The sequence below is a fragment of the Lonchura striata genome, chromosome 9, assembly GCF_046129695.1.
Source record: "Lonchura striata isolate bLonStr1 chromosome 9, bLonStr1.mat, whole genome shotgun sequence".
NCBI classification, from domain to species: domain Eukaryota; kingdom Metazoa; phylum Chordata; class Aves; order Passeriformes; family Estrildidae; genus Lonchura; species Lonchura striata.
In genome coordinates, this window is record NC_134611.1 from 10,356,445 (window position 1) to 10,379,975 (window position 23,531).

At 36.1% G+C, this 23,531-nt stretch overlaps 1 protein-coding gene across 2 annotated transcripts in view; it reads left to right on the forward strand.

Annotated features, from left to right (window-relative positions):
• Window positions 1-23,531, forward strand: part of FAF1 (Fas associated factor 1) — a 152,189-nt gene that overhangs the window by 86,973 nt on the left and 41,685 nt on the right. For both annotated transcript variants that reach the window (XM_021529210.3, XM_021529218.3), the window contains exons 9-13: window positions 12,298-12,393; window positions 13,018-13,144; window positions 14,006-14,069; window positions 15,040-15,121; window positions 22,693-22,847. In XM_021529210.3, coding sequence (XP_021384885.1) covers window positions 12,298-12,393; window positions 13,018-13,144; window positions 14,006-14,069; window positions 15,040-15,121; window positions 22,693-22,847 — 524 coding nt within the window. The remainder of the gene's footprint in view (window positions 1-12,297; window positions 12,394-13,017; window positions 13,145-14,005; window positions 14,070-15,039; window positions 15,122-22,692; window positions 22,848-23,531) is intronic.

Genomic DNA, 23,531 nt, shown 5'->3' on the forward strand with positions numbered 1-23,531 from the left:
TCCACCCCATTTCAGGGTATTGTAGTCAACCTTAGTTTTTTAGGAAAAGCTGGTAGCAAATTTTGAGGTTACTGTTGGCAATTAATTGGTTCAATACTAAGTTCTTTTGTCACTGTAATTTTAAAGCATAAGGAACAGCAGTGATGCTATAGACATAATTATTTGTCATCTTTTACTGCTTTCTTCTTTTCAAGCCATTGACAAATCTTCTTGATCTGCTGAGATGCTTTTAGCTTTTCTTGCTTTGAAACTCATAGACATGAAAGTTATTTTTATTAAAAATGTCATGTTCATATACTGGTTAAAGGGAGTTGAGTTTAAAATTAGTAAACAAGGTCTGACTGAGACTGATACTTTATATTTGCTGCTTCAGCATTGCTTCCAATTTCTGTCCTTAACCTGAAAATCAAAATGTGATATGTGATAGAAATGACCACATGCATAGAGAAATATCTCCAGGGTAGATCAGGGCAGTCCAGACCCCTGGAGTACACCAGGGTGCTGGGGGATTGTGTTGTATCCACAGCACCACTCCACCTCTCCATCTACATGCACACAAACTGCATTGGGGTTTTTTGTGTCCCACCAGAGACAGCAGCAGGAGCTACAGTTCTTCCTTGAGTTTATACCAAAGCAGTGGTAATCCTCACTGGAGAGGGTTTTACAAGATCAGCAGTGTCCTACTTTCTTTGAAATACCAACCTATGAACAGTTGCTGGCCCTCACAGCCCCTGGACATCACCAGGAGCCTCTTGTCTCCTGCACCTGTGTATTGTTTACTCTCTTACTCCTCCTCTGCCCTTGATGCTCAGCTAGGCTTGTTTCCAAACCAATTACATGTTTTGTCATGTAGAAATAGCACCTTCTGTACATTGAGCCGTATCCCAGATTTCATAGGAAGATGTTTTTGCTCTTGGTTTTAGAGAGCCACTCCTGAGATAACTCCTACTCAAGGAGCTGCTTTGAAAATATGCTAAAAATTGCCTTTGCTGATCAATTACACCCAGCTGTGGTTTGACCCACAAATGTGTTTTGGTAAGAAGATTTAATTCTCTGTGAGATCCTTCTGTACCTTCATCAAGCTCTGGATTGTCACAGAAGTGTCTCTGAAAGATGATGTGTTTCACAAAGCGGCTCTGCAGCCCATTTTTGCTGGAGCAGGCAGAGTTCCTCAGGACTACTCACAAGGGGGATGGCTTGACATAAAGCCAGAGGTGCTGATATTCCATGAAGAAACATGGAGAGATACTTCAGACTGAGTTAACTGGAGTGGTCTTATTTAGGTGCTTTAACTCCTTTTACAGAAACCAAAATACTCATTTCAGTGCCAAGTTGTTATAGAAGGACTACATTTGCTTCATGCCCTGCTGAGAGATGCTGGCAGGAGCTATTATCAAAGACTCCTTTTCCCCTTAGTCATTTAATAGTAGCAGCTTCTCTTTTATTCTGTGCTCTCTGAGAGCAGAATAGGAAGTGATAATCTCCTTGGAATACAGCAGACACCTGTTTGATAAGTGGTAATTGCATTATTCCTGGAGGATTATCACAGTGGTGCTTGTTTCTTTGTAATGAAGCTCCACTATTATAAGCAGAGCAGAACTTCACTAGAAGATACACATTCCAGGTAAGGGAAACAGAAAATAGGAAACAATCATCCTTTTTAGAAGCTCATTTTTAGAAGTCAGTAGCACTGTGTTTTCAAGAGCTAACATTGCAAAAATCCAATTCCTTAGAAAATGATATCCATGAAGAAGAGGCAGCATAAAAATCCTATCAGTGTTTGAAGCATTTTTTGGAAGCAGTTCTGCTAGCACAACTGCTTGAACTGTGCCAAGGAATTATATAGTGCTGGAAAAATATCAGGCACTTCTCTGCCATCCAGTGTTGTACAATGTTGTGAAGTAAATGGCATCCCACCATAGACCAGAAACGTGCCAAGCATTTGGCTGATACTCTGTGAATGCAAAGCAGTTCCCAAGGTGTATCTGTGAATATCTGTGGGCAATATGTGATGTGGATGAATTGTTGTTAGTTTATACTGTTTATGATTTTTTTTTTGCTCCTGAGCTTAAAAAACTGGTAATGGTTTTGTGTCTCTTCTGAATAGCGAAAAATAAATGGTTTGAGATCATACTCAGTAAAAACAAGTATTATACTGTCTATAGTCTATGGCAGTTGCATAGTTGCATAAAGAAAATACCAGAAATTTAACAGACTCTGTTGGAACATAAAAGCAAGCAAATAAAACAGGACAATTTTGAGGAAAGGATATAAAAGCAAGACAGGTTAGAACTCTATTGAGTGTTTTTGCAGTTGTTATGAGTCTGAATCCATGTTAAGTGCAGCTGAATTTTTGATGTTAGAATATTAAAAGTAAGACTACACAGTACCACAAAACACTATAACCAGACTTTAAAGCATGTGGTCATCCACAGAGAACTGAAGGATGAGTGGACACTGGCCCTTTCCCATGTTTTCAGGTGCTAGAGGCATTCTTGTTCTTTTTTTTAATTGACCTTTTCTTTTCTTTACCTTGATCCCTCTCTCGATGGATGCTTTGACGCCTGGTATTTGTTGTTACCCAAAGACAGTCTCTCTTTAACTTAGGAAAGGTTGGGAATCCTAGTTTATCTATGAACAACACTCTGTTAGTTGTAATTTATCTTGGTTTAGTTAGAGAATTGTTTTTTTCAGTTCCAGAGACCTTCAGGAATGTACAGTGAGTTATGACCTGTTCCCAGGCATGTGTGTTTTATAGATCAGTTCACACAGGTGTACTTATTAATAAATTCACTGGACCAATTTACATGCCTGAGTTTTAACCACTGAGTAATTAGCGAAAGCATTGCTGAGGAACTGGAAATTTGGGAAATGTGTCATTATTTGCATATCAGTATAAAGCAATTACTAAATTAAAGAGTGCACGTTGTGACAAACATGAAGCTCCTTTACTGTTGCTTTGTCAGTGCACATTAACATCAACTTGATGTGAAAGCCTGGCTTTCTCTGCATGAACTAAAAATCCTAAGGCAGAAGTACACAATGAATCACCCAGAGTTTGGAGGCTAGCACGCTGAATTGCCTTGGGGTTCAGACTGAGGAAAGAAAAAACTCATGTAAAAGACCATTGAGAAAACGTATCAGTGGAAAGTAATTAACTCAAGATCCACAATTAGCCTCATGGTCTATACTTAACTGTGTTCCAGGTCTTTCAGCGTGTATTTAATTCTGTTACCCTGTGTTTCAAGTAGCTGCAAATGGCTTGGCAGATTTTTCATCCTTTTTAATATTTACAGTTTTTGTCTAACAAGAAGAATGAGCTCTGTAAGTGATCATGGGTATTTATTTCAGTCTCTCAAGTATATTTATTTTTTAGCAGAATCCGTTGTACGAGGAAATATTATTTTCTTTGTTTCCTTTAAATATATTTGTGGTTTGAAGCAACATTAAGTACTACAGTAGCTGTCCTTCTGCTTTAATTCCTAATTTGCCTAACTAGGCTCAGTCAAATGAGAAATAATCAAAACCAGGGATAATTTTCATTCAGCCAGCAAACGAGAGGGGTAGATGCACAGTAACACGGCTGGTGATTAACAGGGCACGTAGCAAAAATTGGCATGTGTGTTCAACCAGCACACCAGGGCTGGGTGTTCCCAGAGCACCAGGCACCACTTTTTCTCAAGCTCACAAGAATCTCGTTGTGTTTTGTGGAGCTGTTGTGTTTGGTGGTTGCTGCTGCAGTGCCAGCATCCCTCTCCTGGTGTCTGAAGGGCTCGAGTGGCCTCCTCACTGTGCCTGGGGTCTCCTCCAGCCTCCCACACCATCCTGGAGATGATTCCAGAGCTGCTTCACCATACGTCTGCCCTCAGCACATGTAAAGATCTGCCAGCATTGTGCCTTCCCACTGCAGCAAAATAAGATACATTTGCAGCAGCCTTTTGGAATTCTGGAGAATTAACACAGCAGTCTCTTAATCCTAATCTAAATAATTTATCAAATTTTAAAACACAACTAATAGTTCAGACACTTTTTTCCCCTTCAGTTCAGAGCTCTTTAAACTTTTGGGTTCTGTGTTTTAACTCTATAGCATTCCTTTGTGATTTTAAGCTTCATTATAGTTCAGAGATCTACCATGGGAACACGACTGAAATCCTTGGAATGAATTTCCTACAACCTGTGTTGACAGGTTTAAATTACGTACTCTGACACTGTTCTTGTGGCTGGATTAGAAACTTTTTTTCAAGTTAAACCTGCGATAAGTAATTGTCACAGCGCTCTGGCACAATGCTAATGTGAAGTGACGTGTCCAAACTGGCCTCAGTAACATGAAGAACCCTAACAGGTGTGAGGGGTGGATCTTCCCATGGGCCCTGCTGAACTTCTAACAGGGGAAAAATAGTAGAAAAAGTGAAATGAACCTTGAATAAAGCTGTCAGCAGTAATTATCTCAACAACACTTTGTGAGGAGTTAAAATAAGCATTACTGATTTATAACCTGAACGCACTCCACGCTAGAGATGTTTTTTTCATCCAGTTAGTGTTTAAAATGAAACGTTGAATACCTGTCAAGATTTTTTTTTTTGCATAATGAAAATGAAGTTATTTTCCAGAGGAAGTTAATTTCAAGGGCTGTCAATTTTTTTTTAACTCTTCTGTTCATTTTCATATTTGTGCAATAGTTTAATAAAATAAACAAACCTCAAGCATACTTGACTGTTTTTCCCAGCTAATGCTATTTGATGTCAAAAGACAAAGTGGCTAATGTGGAATTACATCCACTTTTTATTGTTACTCAAGAGCTTACATCGCAGTAGATGAGCTTTAGGTGTTTGATTTTTTTTTAATGCTATGTACTGAACTTGGATAACAATGTCTAGTTGAGCAGTACAGACTGAAGAGAGCCCTTCAGTTCTGGGCAGTAAATCTTTCTGAGTCAATTGCATAGTACAAAAAAGCAGTTGTTTCAGTCAACTAAAATAATGTATTTAATAGATTTGCTTTTTGAATTGCAATGTACCTTCATTTTACATTGGGGTACTTGCTCTTTGTTGGTGTGATAGCACTTCTTTTATGTATAGTATGTATTTCCATATGGACAGAAGTAGTTTTACAATGTGTTACTATTGGAAAAATACTTGCTAACTTCTGAGAAAAAACAAGCCAAAGAACAAACATTAATTCACACAAAATCTTTAATCTCCTGAAGCTTTAAACATAACTTTTAAACATGAACATGCAGAAATTCTTAAATCATGTATCACTTTGCCTTTGTGAGATTTTACATTGACAAGAAGATAAGTTATTTATTGAATATAGACAGTGAGAAGTGATGGGTTTGGAAGTGTTGACCACTTGTTTGTTCCCAAGGAATTCAGTGAGGGTTTGTCTGAGCATAACAGGCTGCCCACACACTGCTGGTTATGCTTGGTTAAACACCAGGAGCTTCAGCCGTGGCAAGAACAAGCTCATATGAAAACTCATGTCATAATTTTTACTTGAAATGATGAGTCTTTGAGTATCCTCATAAATGGAATGAGTTGTTTGGGAGACCACCACCTCCTTCTTGCATGGATTTCTTTCTCTGGATCTCCAGCCAGGAAATTGTGGAGCAATCTGATAATCTCTGGAGAACTGCAGAAGATTGCCAGAGTTCCTCCACTCTTATTCCCCCTGCTTCAATATTCACATGCAAGGACTATGCTGAATGCACTTAGAAACCACAATTTTATTCAACTGTTTGTTTAATGAAAAACTTCCTACTCTTGTATTTCAAGAGCAAAAACAAAACTTCACTCACTTGCTCTGCCTCAACCCCTGTACATTTGGAGTTTTCCTATATGCCACATTAATTGCTATATCCTGTCCACCATACACATATTCCTTGCTTTTCCTTATTCTTCAGTCTTGGAAAAGATACGTTCCTTCTTCAGTCTTGGAAAGGATAGATTACAAAAGGGAAATGGAAATGTGAGTGAGCCTCAGCTGTGGGGCAGCCTGACCAATCTAGCTCTGATGGTAAACAGCAAGAAGAATAACTTATTTTCTAGGTGTTCCAACTAGATTGGTTTATCATTTGTTTTGTCTTCTTACCTTACCTGCTGTCAGTGCACTTAGGCAATGAAAGCATTTGATCCCTAAAATATCTTGTATCCAAGTCCATCTAGTAATATCATGTACATGGAACATTTGATAGAAAAATAAGAATAGAAATGTTCCTTCTAGAGTTTTTCTTCCTTTTCAGAGTTTTTGTTCCTTCTTAAACTTCATATAATTGTGTTCAAAATACAACTTTTTTTCCTGTATCTTCAATAAAATCAATCCATCCACCCATCCATCTGATAAATTGGCATTTATGATACTTGGGAAATTTTTTTATGCTATAATAAAAGGCATTTGATAGAAAAATAAGAATAGAAATGTTCCTTCTAGAGTTTTTCTTCCTTTTCAGAGTTTTTGTTCCTTCTTAAACTTCATATAATTGTGTTCAAAATACAACTTTTTTTCCTGTATCTTCAATAAAATCAATCCATCCACCCATCCATCTGATAAATTGGCATTTATCATACTTGGGAAATTTTTTTATGCTATAATAAAAGGTCACATAACAGAATAGTAAATTTAATATGAAAATTGAAATGCTTGATAATGCTCCTTGCTCAGCCATCTATCCTTATCCCTTCTCTTACCTGATGAGAGGAAAAAAAGCATCATAGTAATTAATCCAATGAGAAAAAGGATCAAATTATGGGAATGAAATTTTCACAGAGGAGATACCTGCCAGTCATTGAGTATTTTGCTATGGGCACCTCTCTGAAGTTATTATGAATAACTGTGTGTTATGAAATGTACTTGGTCATGTGTATTTCTTTATTCTTAAGCCATGTATCAGTGAGTAAACTAGTAAATGGAGAAGGTAAGCAAGTCACATTTTGGGCACAGTGAAAGGGCTGTCACATGGAGTATTTGAACCAGGATTAGGTTTCAATCCGTAGGTAACACTGCATTCATTTCTGATTGAGAACTTTTTGCTGTGATATATGTGTATTACAACCCCCTATGTGTGCAGTGCAGCCTGCTAAGCAACCTTTAGAAAGAGCCCTTTTTATGGGAGATTTATGGGGGAGTCAAGTATCAGAAAACATGCTTTTTATTTTGTACACCAGAATCTTGTTTGCTTACTTTACCTCCAAGTATTAAAAGCAGAAAATAGATTTTTTTTTTCTTTACCTCAATAGAAAATCATGCTTGAGAGTTCCTCTATTTAGTTTCCTATTTAAGCAGATTGTATACAGCCAAACATGGTACTTCTAATACTTCTGTATTAGAAGTTTAGCTACTTGAATAATTGGACTTATTTATAGAAGTTATACAGAAATTACATTTCTTTTTAGGATAATTTTATATTAAGGATCCAGAAGGTTTATCCATGGCAAGGTTTTGGTTTTGGCTTGCCATTGTCAGGTAATGCCTGTTGCTTCACTTGCTGTGTGTGCAAGTGAAATCTGGCATCATTTTTAGAATCTTCTCCTTTGTGTATAGATCAAGTAATCTCTGAATTTCTGTCTGATGCTTTGTAAGATTTACCGTTTGACCTTTAAATTTCTGAGAACAAATTATCAAGAATCTCTACTTTATGCCAAAAAATGGTGCTAGAAAATACTTTGTCATGGAAAAATACCTCTCCAGTGAGTTGGAAAGAATTTATCATTTGAGTAATTTGAAAATAAAATTACCTCTTTACAGTGACTGAAACAGTTTCTCCTTTTCAGTGGTCTTTTAAAGAGACAAAAGCTGTTTTCTTTAAAATTAACAAGTAATGGGTAATACAGCTGAAGGTTCCATTTAATAACTTGTCCTGATTAACAGGTAAGTGTCTGTATGTTCAGATAGATGCATTAATGTACATTAAAGCAAATCAGAGTGCCCACACACTCCAAAACCTCAAAACCCTCATTGCTCTTTTAACAATCAAAAGCTTAACAAAGAGCACAACATAAACCAATATTCCTACCTTCCTTAAACTTTATACTTGCTCGTTCTGAATAGTTCTTGTTTACAAAAAGCTTTATCCCTTTGCAGAGATGGGATCCCTGGATGGCAAGTATCCTGTGAATAGCACAAGTTTTCAATAACTGAGGATGAAGAAGAATGTCCTTTTCTTTATAGATTATTGCCTTAAGCTGGACACTTTGGGTGTCCCAGCTACATTCTGTAAAACATTAGAAAGTTTTTACAGCTTCCTTCACTTTGCTCATTAGGTATGGTTGCCATTCAAATCTCTTGAGATGCTGTTTTTCTCCATCAGTGTGTGGCTGAACATGAGGAAGGTCAATTTGTCATATCCAATTACTCCTTTCCTGATGCAGTCCACTGAGCTTATAATTTTTGTATCAGCATTTCTCAGTGGAGTGAGTTCTGCAGCTGGAGTTCTCTGCTGCCACCGTTCCTTCACGTTCCTTCACGTTCCTTCTACTGTTCATCTTTTTCCGCATCTTTGGCATCTTGAGTAAATATCTCTGGACTTGTACAAGAGACTGAGTTTGTTCCTTCATTTGTAATGTCAGAAGTCTTCAAGAGTGGGAATTAAGTTGTGCCAACAAGCTCTTTCTAGAAAATACAAAGTTTTGAGCTTATGGGTTTGTAATTTTTCCTATTATTCTGAGCATGAGATGGCAGCACTCTGGAATTACATGCTCTCAATGATTTCATTCTCTCCTGCAGACATCATGAAATATTTGGAGAAAAAATAGTGGGTTTATATTGTTCTGAATTATATTTATAGAAGCTTCTACATAAAACTAATATAACATGAAGAATAATTTATTGTTTAAAGCATCTGGTCTCACTCCAGATTTGGCAAATATTTCTGGGTTAATCTGGGAGGTTGACAAGAATCCTGCATGTTTGGATCAGAAAAGATGTTGCTTAAGTTTATCCCTCAATTGCTAATGCTGGCAATTGAAAAACAAATCATCTCACACTGAGCATTTGCAAATAGTATTAGTGTCTTAGAGTTGGAAAGCACAAGTGAGCACCAGACTATTTCTTTCCTCTCTAAATTGTTAGATTTTGTAGTGATCTTTCTCTTAGTAGTTAAAATCTATTTCAAGTAACCTTTTGTGTGCATTTTGTCCAGCTTGCACCATTACCTCTTTGAATCTTAGAGCTATTGAATCAATTTAGATTGTTTCCTAAAAGGAGACATTCTTGCTGGCACTCTCCCTGAAATGTTTGAAATCTTGAATTTTATTTTCCTTCTCCTTAAAAGCTATAGGAGACCAAATAGGAGACTATTTAAACTTTAAATAAGCACAAGCAGTGTCTACACAGTGTTGAACAAAAGGTCTGGCTCTGGAGTTACTTTTTGCAAGTAATTTTCTTTATTTCTGATTTTGTTTCACTTTCCATCTCATGTACCTTTCAGTTCTGAGGCAGTTGGATTTGCACAAGCATAGGTTCCCTGCCTAAAAAAAGAGTGATCTTATTATTTTTGCTTTAGTGTATTATTTCTTTTATAACTATGCCTAGCTTGTAATTTACTCCCAAGTCCTGCAAATGCATTTTCAGTTTCTTTTCTTGTGCATGTGGAAGCCATCCCATTAAAATTTTGGTACCCACATAGTGGTGACTTTTATGTAAAAAAAGAAAAATTCAGAAAAGTGAGGGGTTTTTTCCACAGCCAGATGGGCTCATAAGCTAGAGAATGTGGGTAATCAGGTACTCAGGCTACAAACCAGCTTTTTCAGTTATGGGGTTGGTATAAAGGTTTTGTCCATTCCCGTGGGAAGGTGGCTGAAACACAATGATATTTTATTGCAATGATAATGTTCTGCATCTCTGTTTGGGAGGGAGCAGGTGCAGTATTCAGAAAGAAAAACCTCTCCTGGATCTACAGTTCTTCACACTGAGAAACTTCAGTGGTGTTCCCATTAGTGCCTTGTACTCACAGTACTAGGAAAGAGTTTGTTGAGCTGCCTGGAAAACAATCTTTTGCTTAGTCTTGGCGTTTTTATGATTTCCAAAATAAAGCTTGAGCTTTTGCGGTGCTAGAGTCTTTCTTTGCAAGATAGCTCTCTATCTTTGAATGAAGATAACTTTTTTCTAGAAGAATGTTGATGTCTCTCTTACTTTGGAATGAAGGCTATTTCTGCTATTTCTTTTCCAAAAACAAAAAAACTTCTCAGAAAGGGAAAGAAAACAAAAAGCAAAGGGAAGGGTGATTTCTCACACCAGTGTGCACAAACCCCCAACATTCCAGCAACTGTCTGGAGAGTAGGATGAAACAGGCTCTGATGTGGAACCCCTTCTGCTGTTAGCTCGTGTTTGAGAGACGCTTTGACACTATAATATAGGGTTGCAAATTGGAATTGCAACACCCTGCAATTGGGCCAAGTGATGAAGCAGCACAATAACTGCCTGCTTGATCTTACCACTCTCTCTTTAATGTGCATGTAAAAGATACCGGGAGCCTTTCCAGGCATCTGTCAGGGGATTTGATGCTGTGAGAGAGGGAACTGTGGGCTGTGTGTGGTTAATGTGGGTGTTTGTGTGTTCTACCAGCATTTCATATGGTGTGATAGCTACAGGGCAAAGTTTCCGTTTATAACAGTTGGGTTTTGTTTATTATTAAAAGCTTATAAAAATAATAATTGGAATGGTGGATTATGGCAGAGAATGCAGTTCTTTTGCTCTTGTCACTGGAGTTTCATAGGTAATTGGTCTAGACCTGTGCATTGTCTTTAATATTTCATTTACTCCAGAGTATTATAACTCACTTCCTTTAAGGTGATTGCTGGGCTTTTTACACAGCTAAACTTGTGTTTAACCTTGCTGTGAGAATGTGACAGTAGGCTAGTTCAGACAGGTTAACATTCATTTGGTAACCAGCCTGCTTAATCAGCCTGCTTCAACCTGCAGCAAATTAAATCTCTGTGAGTTCTAGCAGACAAGTGAGAAAGTCGCTCTGAATTATGTATAAAAAATAAATGGGGTATTTTCAGTGCTCATGGCAGTAAATGAAATTTAAGGCTTACGGTTTATTCTTGGATTTTTGTTGAGAATGATTGAAATGTATTTTACCTTAATGTTTTTACAGTTCAATTAGGAGAGTGCTATATTTCTGAAATGTATAATGTAACTATTTTGTTCTGTGCCCTGCAAAAATACTAATAAGTTTCACAGGATCTGTTTTTCTGTTCTCTCTGTGCTTCATCTGAAGGAACCATTAGAAAAGAAGTTTTAAACATATAGCCAGCACTACCACATCACTGAAATTTGCATAGCATTAAATACTTTGTCACTGCCAAAGCCAATCAATTTATTTAAGAGCTACTCACATTGTAAAATTGGTCCAGATAGGTCTTAGGTGCTTCTGAAATTGCTGTTTGTGGTCATCAAGCTTGCTTCTGCTGGACTGATGTGCTCTCCAGAAGCAGCAGGAGGCTGGGCAGCTTTAAATGCAGGGATGGCACGGGTGGTTCTGGTCACAGAGTGGCCAGATTAGTGTATTTTTAAATGGAATATAGGACCAGATTTTCAAATAATTTTGCTGTCTGTTTGCAGGCATCATAATAATTTTGTCTTTCAAATGATAGTGGAATTTTTCTGTTGGTAGTTCTTAAAAATTGAGATTTAGGCATACAGCAAAGGGCAGAAGTGCTGTTTCTGTTGGCACTGGCTGCTGACAATCCATCATGTGGACTGTGCTGAGTGCAGTGTCACCAGTTTGGGCTGTGTGTCTTTGTTCATATGAGGAACATGGTGTGCATTGACATTTAAATGATGATTTTAATGAGGAGATGAAATATATGTTTAAGTTGCCAATGTGATTGTGTCTATTGCAATATCTGCTGATAAACAGATCTTTCAAAACACAACTTTTTTCGAGATGATTCAAATGTTTTTAATTATTTGTATCAGTACTTTGCATCTTTAACAATTGCTTCTTGATTAGCAAAAAAAAATCAACATTTGCATAGCATAGCACTGTAAAAGTTGCCATTTACAGTAACATTTCAAACTTCAGTACTGCTTCAGGAGAAAAGAACAACTCAAGGCCCTTTGGAGTTTGCAGTTCCATTGAATTTGTTTTGATACTCTGTGTATACACCTCAGTGAAATTCAACTGATGTTTCCTTGAGTATTTTAATGTAAGGAATTCTTTTAGTTTTTCAGGCTTCTTAATATGTGTTTAAATAATGCATCTTTAATTTGAATCTCTAACAACCTTAAACCCTCCCCCCCCCAACCTTTGACTGAGACTGTGGCTTTAATGGAGAATCACTGCTTGCCTTGTAGATGACTTTAGCTGTGTCAGGAGTGACTTTTCCTTGCCATCGACTCACAGTTGGAAGAAGATCTTCTCCTGTACAAACAAGGGAGCAGTCAGAGGAGGTAAGGACATCTCCTTTGTGTTACCAGGCTGCTCTAGGAACAGGCAGGGACACCTCAGGGTGCAATGGTCACCATCCCTTTTGTGGTGGTGAGTCAATGGAATTGCATCTTACAACAATCCATTTACAGTTCCTGCAATTGTGACAAAGTGAGGAACTGGGCAAAGGAGTAATTGAAGATAAAGAGGAAAAACAAAGCAAGCAAACCCCAGCAAAGCATCTGACTGTGGGGGATGCGACCTCATTTCGTTGCACTAAAATTTTGATTTTTTTTCCTTTATATGGGTATTCCAAATACCCATATAAAAGCCACCGTTATGTGGCTTTTCTCCCTTTTTCTTATGCAGTTAGACCAGCTCTGGTACTATTAGATGGAAAAACAGCATTAAATTTGAATAAAATTTGCTTAACTATGTTTATGCAGAGATTCTTTAATAATGAATTTTGTCACATAATATTGCTCTCAACCAGACTTCTATTAAAAATTACCTTTGATAATGCTGTATAAAATAGTAAATTAAACTGTAGTATATTATGTGTATTTGTCACTGTGTGTGTTTTGTATTTCACTGAAAATATCTGAAAAGAAGCTTACAGTGGATTTTGGGTTTTGTTTTTTATACAGCAATGCACTGATGTTCATATGGTTAGTGATAGTGATGGAGATGACTTCGAAGATGCTACTGAGTTTGGAGTTGATGATGGAGAAATGTTTGGAGTAGCTTCATCTGCCTTGAGGAAATCACCAATGAGTAAGGGTTACAATTAACTGGAGCTTATACAGCAGAGGCGAAAGCAGAGAGCTGGGAGGCGTCTGCAGAATTAGAAACTGGAAAGTATTTTTTTATAGGAATGGTAGAATTGTTTGAATAACATGTCTCATGTATGTATCAAAGGAAAATACTGCATACATAACTGGCAACTATAAAAACACCTTTCCATGGAGGGAAATTTTTAACATTGAAACTGAAGAATAATAATTGAACTTAAAATAGATGAGTAACAAATAAGGTCAGAGAAATTGTGATCTCTATCCAAATGCACCTGTAGATAACTATATTTCCACTTCCCTGTTTTGAAAATTCTACAGATTCTGTGTTTGATTGTTTTAGTCATTATGCTAATCAAATTTCTCAGTGATTATTTGCCCTTGAATTATGAAGAAAATTGAACAGGAGCAGTCAGTTACCTCCTACAAGCAATTCTTGCATACTCTTTATTTACTTTAAGCTTACCTTAGAGTTACTTCATTAGAAGTTTTTTAATATGGAAATAATAATATGGAAAACTCTTTAACATTTTCAGTATGGAGGGTTGAGCCTTTCAAGCTTTAAAGAAAGTCCAGAGTACAAATTCTAAGCAAGTGATATATCACATTACACTGGACCTGAGGATTTTACTGTTAGGAAAACCTGAATATATTCATGACACCCTCTGGAAATTTCTTGTCTTTCAAAAGCTTCATAGTCAGTAGTCTGTCATGAAGTTTATATGGTTTCTTGGTAACTTGAGTAAGCTGGGAGCATGAAATACCTGTGAAGTGAATGTGTTTGCATATTACAACCTGTTTCCATAGAGTTGCATTTCTTTTCTTTTTTCCCCCATTTTTTAAGTGCCAGAAAATGCTGAAAATGAAGGAGATGCCTTATTACAATTTACAGCAGAATTTTCTTCAAGGTAAGCTTAGCCTCCTAACTGTGCAATTTTTATTACAAACTCAGTTAAAGTTAGTAAATAATGAAAGTAAGAATAAACCAAGTCTACATGTTTTCTTGTGAGATTATAGCATATTTAGACATCCTAATGGAATATAGCATATTTTGACATCCTAATCTAATTTATTTTAATTCTATCTCTGCTGCTAGAACTGCTTCTGAAATAAAATTATTTCTCAGCCTAAACTGGAGTGGTTGATTCTTGTCTTATTTATTTTTGCCGCTATGTAGTACCATTACTTAATTATGTAAAGGTCCAGAAGGATGAGAAAGACTGGTTATGTATGTTGATTTTATTATGATATGCAGGAACAGAAAAGCTGAAATTTATTAATACTGAAAATTAAATACATAGTTACTGTAAGAGTTTTCACAATAACAAAGTGGTTGGTTAAATATTGACTTATAAAAAACAGAGGTATTCTGGATTTTTTTAAAAACTTTATACTACCAAATCATGCACTGTTAAACAATTGCTTGTTTCATTGAATAGGTAGGAGCTGCAAAGTAATGCAAAGTTTATGTGCCTTCTGCTTTCACTCCTGTGATGAAATATTCCTTTATGTATGTGAGATACATTAATGTGCAATAGAAGAATGGCCTTCAATTCATCTTTAAGAATATAATAAAGAGAGGAAAGAATTTGAAAATTTAATAGAAATTTTATAGAAAATTGTGTAGAACTTAAGGTATCTACATGTGTAAACAGAATGTTTTTATGATCACGTTTGTAAGGTAGTAGTTCATTACTTTGAGTTTTTCAATGTCAGAAAACAAAGGGGTCCTAAATATTTTCTTTCTTTAGAAGAGTAATACTCATCTTTCTAAAGATTTAGCCAATGCATTATATTTGCAGAATATATAAAAATGTAGAATATTGAAATTACTTGATTTTGGCCTTTTTTATTAATTGGAAATTTTATCTCAAATAGATATGGTGACTGCCATCCTGTTTATTTTATTGGATCATTAGAGGCTGCTTTTCAAGAAGCCTTCTATGGGAAAGCTAGAGATGTAAGTGTGTATTAAAACTACTTTATTTAAAATAGTGGGGAAATGGAAATCACCTTAAGGGTTTCATCTTGATTTTTGAAAAGCTGAGCTACATTTTGGAGTTATTTTGCTTTTATTGTTTGAGAAGAGTTGTACTCATTCAGTTGACTGACTAAAATACTTACCTTGGTGGTTGCTGAAGTTGCAGTGAATAACTGATGCTTTCTAATCATTCAGGCTGTATTTTTACTGGAGTTCTTTAGTTATCAAATCTACTCATTTTCTTTTTCCCTCCTCCCTTTTCTTCCTGAAATAATGGTGTCCTAGCACCAGATAACCCTGCCTGTGAGCCTTATGCTTGACAAGTTCACTGTTGCATGTTGGTAACTCCTTTGAAGAATGGCTAATGAAATTGTAAATTTAAATTGGAAGCTCTCTCAAATACAGTGTGCCTTTTTCCCCCCATTGTATAGCCTTTATCTGCCAAGTAAGGTCCAGTACTAAGGTTTGGTTGTTTAGTTTTTCTGTACATCCAACCAGGCATCTCAAGTTTCTGTTATTCCACGCACAGTTTTAAAATCAGTATTTTAATAAAATTAGAATGGGGACAGTTTATTTGAGTTTTGGTGACTTGATTCACTAAGGAGAAACCCAAAACCTTGCATAATTAAGCACAGATAAAGCTGAAACACAAACAAGAAAATCATGCTGTTTAAATTTACTTTTTGTTTTTCCTGATAGATGTTTAATTTTAAAAGGAAGAATGTAGTTAATCATATGGGAAGGAGCCTTTATTATGTTAGGGGCTGTTCTGATAAGTGTGAGAGTTATAAATCCACACTATGTAGCTGAAGTTGGCACATACTTAACACTAAGTTTAGTGAATATTTTCAAGTCTTTGCACAGAGAAAGAAATCCTGTGAATTGAACAAGGAAAGGCTGTGAGTTGGGAAGTTCATTTAGTGTCATGTTATCAGTAATGGTTGACAGTGTATCAGTGTAATAGTGGACAAAAGCTCCTCAAGAACTTTCATAAACAGTTTTCTACCTATAAATCTGATATTAATGCAGTGCAGTTACTTCGTTTTTTGTTGCTCAAAGTGCAGTTAGTTTTTTGTTGCTCAAAATACTTCTTGTGCTACTTACATACCACTTTCGAAATGTCTGTCACCTTACATTTTTAATATTTCATGATTTATTCAGACCAGGTCATCATCACAATAAAACCATTGTGTGTACATGTATATATACGTATATTTAAGAGAGTATTCATTTTTGTTTGTCTTTTTTGAATTCTGGGTTTTTTTCTGAATATTGCCTTATTTTGAAAGCTCTCCCTTTGGAATGGCATAATTTTTTTTTTTTTTTGTAACATTTTGATTTTAAGCAAAGATATGAGAATGTAGAAATACCATTTATTTTCACTGCTTTTCCCTGTTACAAAGTATTTTTTTCAGTACTGCCTCCTGGAATTCAGAATTGAGGAAAGGGACACATTATTCCATATTTGTATAATTTAATTTCCTAAAATAATTAAATATATATATATCAGTATAAAAAAAAGCTTTGGAGAAATTGCAACCTGTGTGTCTTGTCTTCTAATTTATACTATGGAGGGCACTTAATTTTACCAGGGCAACAGATGAGCTGCAGGCACCAGCATTCTTCACTTGAAGTGAGAAATTGAGTTCCAAGAGTAAATAAAAACAAGATTGAAGGTTTAAATCCTCTACTAGGCTTTTTGAACTTATATACTCATTAAATGTTTATTGGAGTGGTGGGATTACGAAGGATTTGGGCTGCTTCATCAACTGGTATATACTTAATCACTAAGTAAAACACTACATTTGATAGAGTGTTTCTCACGATGCCACACTCAATCCATCTTAATGAAAAACGCTTCAAACTGATTTAATTTGAGAGCACTTGGCAGCTTGAGTGCTCAGAGATCTTGGCCTTTTCTTGACAAATTCTCAACTCTGTCCAGAGCAGAAGGTGCACTCTGCAGTTCATGTCTACTGAGACAGCTATCAGCTGTGTTTTAAATGGATACTTTTTACCTAAATAAAAAAAAAAAAAAAAAGAAAAAGCCCAATGTGTAAAAATATGAAGCTTTTTTTCCAGGAGTATTTTAATTTGGGTTATTTAAAGCAAATTAACGTATGGCAGAACATGGGTTTTGAATGCAGTATATAAGTTCAATTTCTTTTTACAAAAATAGATTTTTCCTGTTAAATCTCATTGTCATTTCATGTGTTGGAAAGGATGGTAATTCATAGTTATTTAACAAAATGTTGCTTGAAATAAGAAATACCTTGTAAAAAAAGTTGAGGTGTTTATCTGCTGTGTTTGAGTTGTTAGCCAGTGAAGATTAACATACATGATGGATATCTTTTAACCTTTGGAGCAACTGCTGCCACAATTTTACAACAATGCCAGTTTTTGGTAGGAGAGGTGGAATGAGGTCAAATGTGGCTCTGCTTTAAAACCTGTATAATTCTTTACCACAAAAATACAATACCCAAGATATAGAGCCTTGCTTTTAACAGCCAGTGTCCTTGGCCATGAAATTCCCAGCTGCCTCCAGCAGCCTGATAGTTAAGGATGTTGTGTATTCATTTCTTATTGCATATATGACAAGAAAATATTTTCAGTATTTCTTTTAATGGGGTCAGGAAGAGAAAGAGAGACAGAGGTTTATTAAATCAACAATTAAGCTGGTTTTTGTGAAAGTCTATTGGAAAGAAGAGTTTCCCTGTCAGTAAGTTTCTGAAGAATGGGCTTACTCTTGCTACAGAGCTACTCTGCCACAGGAATTGCTACACCTGATGCCTGTAATAGACATTTTTTAACAAGGTGTTTGGGGAAGGTGTTTTTGTTTCTGAAAGCAGTTTGTGGGTGTCTTGTGTTCTGAGACATCAGAGGGTTTACCCTAACTTATGGTGGTACTGTTATTAATACTGGATTTTAATTGTTATATTGAAGTTTACTCAGTTATATATGTGAGTGATACTGAAGTATTTTCTTTTATTAGAGCTTGTTTGTCTTTTCATTTTTATAGGTGGTTGCTACTCTTTTATTGAGAGAAAGAATAAAGACATTGCCTTTGCCTTTTCAGGAGCTCTTATCTTTATATATCTCTGTCAGCTCACCTCCTGCTCCTCTCTCAACCTTTCTGTCCACTGACTTTTAATAAATATGTGAAACATCTCTCTTAGCACAGATTGGTATTGTCACCTCAATATATATCCCTGCATTCTGAAAATGAACCGTGTTTTTCTTCTCCTTGAATTCTGTCTTTTAGGTTCAATTTAGAGGCAGCACCATCCCTCTCACATATGGGTTCTTTATTTCCTGAATACCTAGAGCAAAGTGTGCTCCTTTCATGATTTGGTGTGTTCAAATAAAAGCTATTTTTCCCTCTTCCTTGGTGGTAGCAGAATATTCCCTCATACAGGGCTTTCTGTAGCATCATTTTTATCTGTGTAACTCAGAGAAATGTCCATTATTATTTCAGCTTAATAAATTTATACTGAACTTATTACAGATTGCAGCTGGAGGAATTGCCACTTTACAGATTCTGATTAAACATAAATAACCTCCCCACTAAGGTCTGGTTGAAACTGGAGGAGAGGTATAGAAGTATAATTGTAACTTTTCAGGAAGAGTGAAGCAGCTGCACTATGGCAAATATCAGTACATACACTCCAGTTAAGTCCTGTGTTAGTCACCATTTTCTTTCCAGTCTTGCCTGATGTGTGTTAGCAGTTCTGTCCTTTAATTTGTAAATTATTTCTGAATTTGTGAATAACTATAGTGTAGAAATTTCTACAACACCAGTTTAGTAGCTTCACTGTTTGCCTACACACCCTTCATTTTCCATATCTAAAGAGTAGCTTCATCTTTCATATCTGGAGGGTTGCTCCCAGGTGTGGGTCTCTCCTCAGCATCCTCTGTATTTGATACTAAATAATGGAAGTTTTTGAGCTTGTCTGCCTCACTTTACATTTTCTCTTCTTTCAAAGCTTGTGATTATAGATCTTATCTGGGTTTGGTGTTAATTGCTGGATACTATTTGAATTATGTAAATACCACTACAGATGTAATTGATTGAAATGGAGATACAACAGTATAATAGGATCAAATAATTGGAAGATGAAAGTAGACTAAATCAGGCTTTAACACACCTTTACCTGGGAGAATGGGTAGTTGTTTGAACACCTTACCATGGCTCCTGTGGATTCTTCATCACTGATGGACTTTTGAGACTAGATGTTGGTAAAATGACAGGAAGATTAAACTAGGACCTAGTTTGGGGATGTCTTATGCCACATCACTCTTACTTGAGGAACCTGTGGGGTACAGTTTTTTTCAGATGTCTTCTGCAAGGCTAGGTAAAGTAGCTGTGTCAAAAGGCTGATCCCATGAGCTCCAAGATCACCTTGGACAGGTGGAGCAGATTGTGCACTTCAAAAATTTAAAGAAGTGCAAATGCGTCCCTTTGTTTCTTGGAATTAATTCTCACTGCATAAAACCTGGAGGAAAGGATTAATATTCTGATTTGTTATCCTACCAGTTTGACAGAACATTCATGCCTCTAGCAGCTGTTACATAATGAACTTTTCTGTCTCAATAATTTCTTGAACTTGTAAACCTGAGATTCAGAAATAACCATTCAGGTTTATGATTTTGCTGACCCCTATGATTGCATTCCTATTCCCATTCAAGTTTGTATTCTTTTGGGTTATCTGAGTTATTCATAGTATTAGGAAGTGGCTGAGAAGCTTAGAAATCCCATTACCCACCGATGCAAATTTAGTCACCTCAAGATCTAAAAAACTGAGGGTTTTTTCCCCTCAGTGACAACTTTTTCTTGAACTCTGCATCATAACAGCTTTTTCTTCTAATTCTGTACAAAGTGTGCTTCTCTGAAGCTTTAATGCCTTGTCTTCAGCATGCATGTACTCTGAAAAATGCATCCCTTGGTGACTTAAGTTCCTCAAGTCCTAAGGCCTTTGGACTTGAGTTATTCAGTGCTTAAAATCTTTCTGGTACCCCATACCTTTGTAGGGACTAGTAAAAGTTTGTCCCTGTTGTATTTTTTTCCTTGTTTAAAATTTCATGCTAAGTATACAACCTCTGAGTTATATTTTTTAAAAACCCAACACAGAACAGTCTAGTGCTCCGTTAGTAGGCTTCTTTTGTGTAATTTGAGACTGTTCAACAGTTTTGTAAGGCTGTTTTAATAGTTCAAAATTTACTTCAAAATACCCAGTATTAGTCATAATAGAATCCTAGAATTTACTCTTATTTTTCAAAGGCTTCAAATAATCACAACCAAAACTTACTTATAAATATGTGCTACCATGAGTTAGTAAAATAAACAAACATGAAAACAAACCCACACAACAACAGCAACAACAACAAACTTCAAGCTGTGAGCCTGTTGCAATAATGTGTTTATCCAAGGAAAAAATGCCCCTGGGTTTTACTAATATTTTTCAAAATAATATTTTAGCACTTCAGGTCGTCCTCCTACCTCTTTGCATTTATGATAGCAGTATGCCTGTACCCACCCTTGACATTTTAGATAAAGTATCAGATACAAGTACTGTCTTTTATATGTGATGGAGTTTAGTCTTTGCATGGTCAGGTTTGTTGATGCAACAAAAATTACATTCCCTTGGGAAGTAACTCAGTGTAAACCTCCATTGTGTTTGTGCCTGTTCTGTTTACTGAAATTTGTCCCTAAATCTTTAAGCCTAAAACTGTACATATTTTGAAACATTCTGTTGTACGGAATCTCATATTTAACAGTTTCATGGGGTTGTTTCTTTAGAAGTAAAAGTGTTTCTCAAGAGCCTTTTTTTCTGTCCGCTCCCAGTGAAAAGAGGAGAGCAAAGCCATCCGCTTACCACAAAGCAGTGCCACCACAAAGGAAAGATTAAGGGTTTAGAGAGAGGTCAATGTGGGTTTTTCTCTAACTAAACACTTTCCTAAAGTTTCCTTGTGGAAAAAATAATGAAGTCATCTCAGAGTTTTTAAAGAATTTTTATTTCTTTTTCACCGTCTGCATTCGCTTGTCTTCTCAGCATGGATGTTTAATCTTTCTAGGCTTTGTGAATTGGTCCAAATGAATAAGTGGTGAGCTGTCTCTCTAGGAGCTAGAGGCTTATTCTAAGGCCCTAATCACTGAGTAAACACATCTTTGCCCTCCCTCTCTTACAACTGCTATATAATAGTCGAGATTCTAGCACAGTAACCTGGATATTGCAGGGATCGACGCTTTGAAATGCAGAACGGCTGATCCTCAAAAACAGACAGTGCCTGATCTTCCCCTGCCTCTTTCTTCTTTTTAAATTAAATATCACCACAGAAATGCTGTTTTATTGCATGATATTGTGCATCAGTGCCCTGGATTTTCAAGTTTAGTTTCAGTCAACATTGTTGGCTGCACTTATATGGATCTCTGCATGTTGGGCTTATTAATGGCCCTTCCTGGTACATGTATACGTGGTTCTGAAGAACATTTAAATTAAATTAGACAAACAGTAATGCAAATTACTAATCCCTTTCTCAAAGTTGAATGTTCAAATGTTCCTTTTATAAACAGTCATTAAATTTTATCCAAAGCCAGTATATGAGGCGAGAGCCCTATGGGGGTTTTCTGCAAAGACAGCTGATCTGGAAATTGCATCCCATGTCTTGCTATATCAATACACATCAATATCTAGGGTTCAGTGTTACTTCTGATGAAGAGATTTGAAATTACTTTAAATAAAGGTCTGAAAATAGCACCGTATCATCTCAGCAAATATGTTCAAGTACTATTTTAAAATAAAGTAATTTATATGGGTATGGGGTAATGGAAAGCTGTAATTTTCTGAATTATATTTATAATTCATTGAATGCCAATTACAGAATCACAGTCCTTAGCTAGCTCATCGTCTCCCTGTATATTTGCAGCCTGCTTTCTATATTTACATGCACACAGACTTGTTTTCCAAAAGGTGGTCAGAGATTTTCATGAGGACGCAGCTGCTGGCGGTGAAGATCAAGTTTTACTTGATAGAGTTCCAGAAGAACAGCACAGAATATTTTGTTTCAAGAGACCATAAACACCATCTCAACATGTAGTGCCTCTTTTTTGGCTACAGAGGTAGTGATAGCAAGGCACTATCATTTTTTTTCAGGTTATTTATTTCTGTTTTTTGTCATAGATGCTGTCCAGTCAAGAGGCATGTTCCTTGTTCACAGAAATGTTATTTTTGTTGGCCAACAAGCCAAAAAAATTCACTAATTTCTTAAGTCTGTTAATAAGGCTTTGTTTTTCATTTGTTGTTGTTTTCATATTCTAAGCACATAATATATTGTATTTTAGTACTCAGAATATTAGGAAGCATTAAGAATATTTAAAAATTTGCAGGGATGGACCATTTGACTTGAAATCTGCTGATTATTTCTTGTGTTGAGATACTTGTCACCCTTGATAAATCCCATTGTGAGTACTAAAACACAAATCTGCAGCAGCAACTTTAAATTGTAAATTGCTTGAGGAACTTTTCATTCATCTCTTGTCACATTTTTTCCAGAGAAAGCTTCTTGCTATTTACCTCCACCATGATGAAAGTGTACTAACCAACGTCTTCTGCTCACAAATGCTTTGTGCTGAATCCATTGTCTCCTACCTGAGTCAGAACTTCATAACCTGGGCATGGGACATGACAAAAGAAGCAAACAGAGCAAGGTGAGACTCTTTGGACTCTGAGTGAAACAGCTTTTCTCAGGGAAGGCCCTTATCTCTGACTATCAGATCTTTTGGTGGTTAATATCTATTTGAGCTAAAACTTCGTGCTCATTCTCAGCTGATCAGTGGAGCTGTGCTGGCTGACATTCCTTAAGATTTGGACTGGCCTTGTGTTCATCACAAAGTGACTTCTTATTCCTGTGCAGGAAAAAGTAATTGAAGGAATTATTTCCTTTCTTTTTTTAGTTTTTTTTCAAACATGATTCAATATTCAAACATACACCTTCACAGTTATGCATTGCAATGCCATAATATTACATGGCATTAATTGTGTGTATGTAAATGTAACTGCATAAGAGTTGTCTGGGGTAGTAACTACTGTTGTTAATGAAAATCATATTTAAAAAATAACATTTGTGTGATAAATTAGTATTAAGAACAGATTATGCAAAATGTTGAACACTTGCAATTCATGTGAACTTTTTTGAATTACATTTTTCTTACAGAACATTCCTTTAGGAATGTTCAGATATTTTGGTTTTGATATAATAAAAACTATCTTATGTCTGAGAGACCATGATTTTGCTGATGAGTAAAGAAATTAAAACTGTAGATTCCTCCTCCTTCTACAATTTTTTTAGATAACCTACAGATTTTCTTCGTGTTTTACTAAGGCCTCTCTCT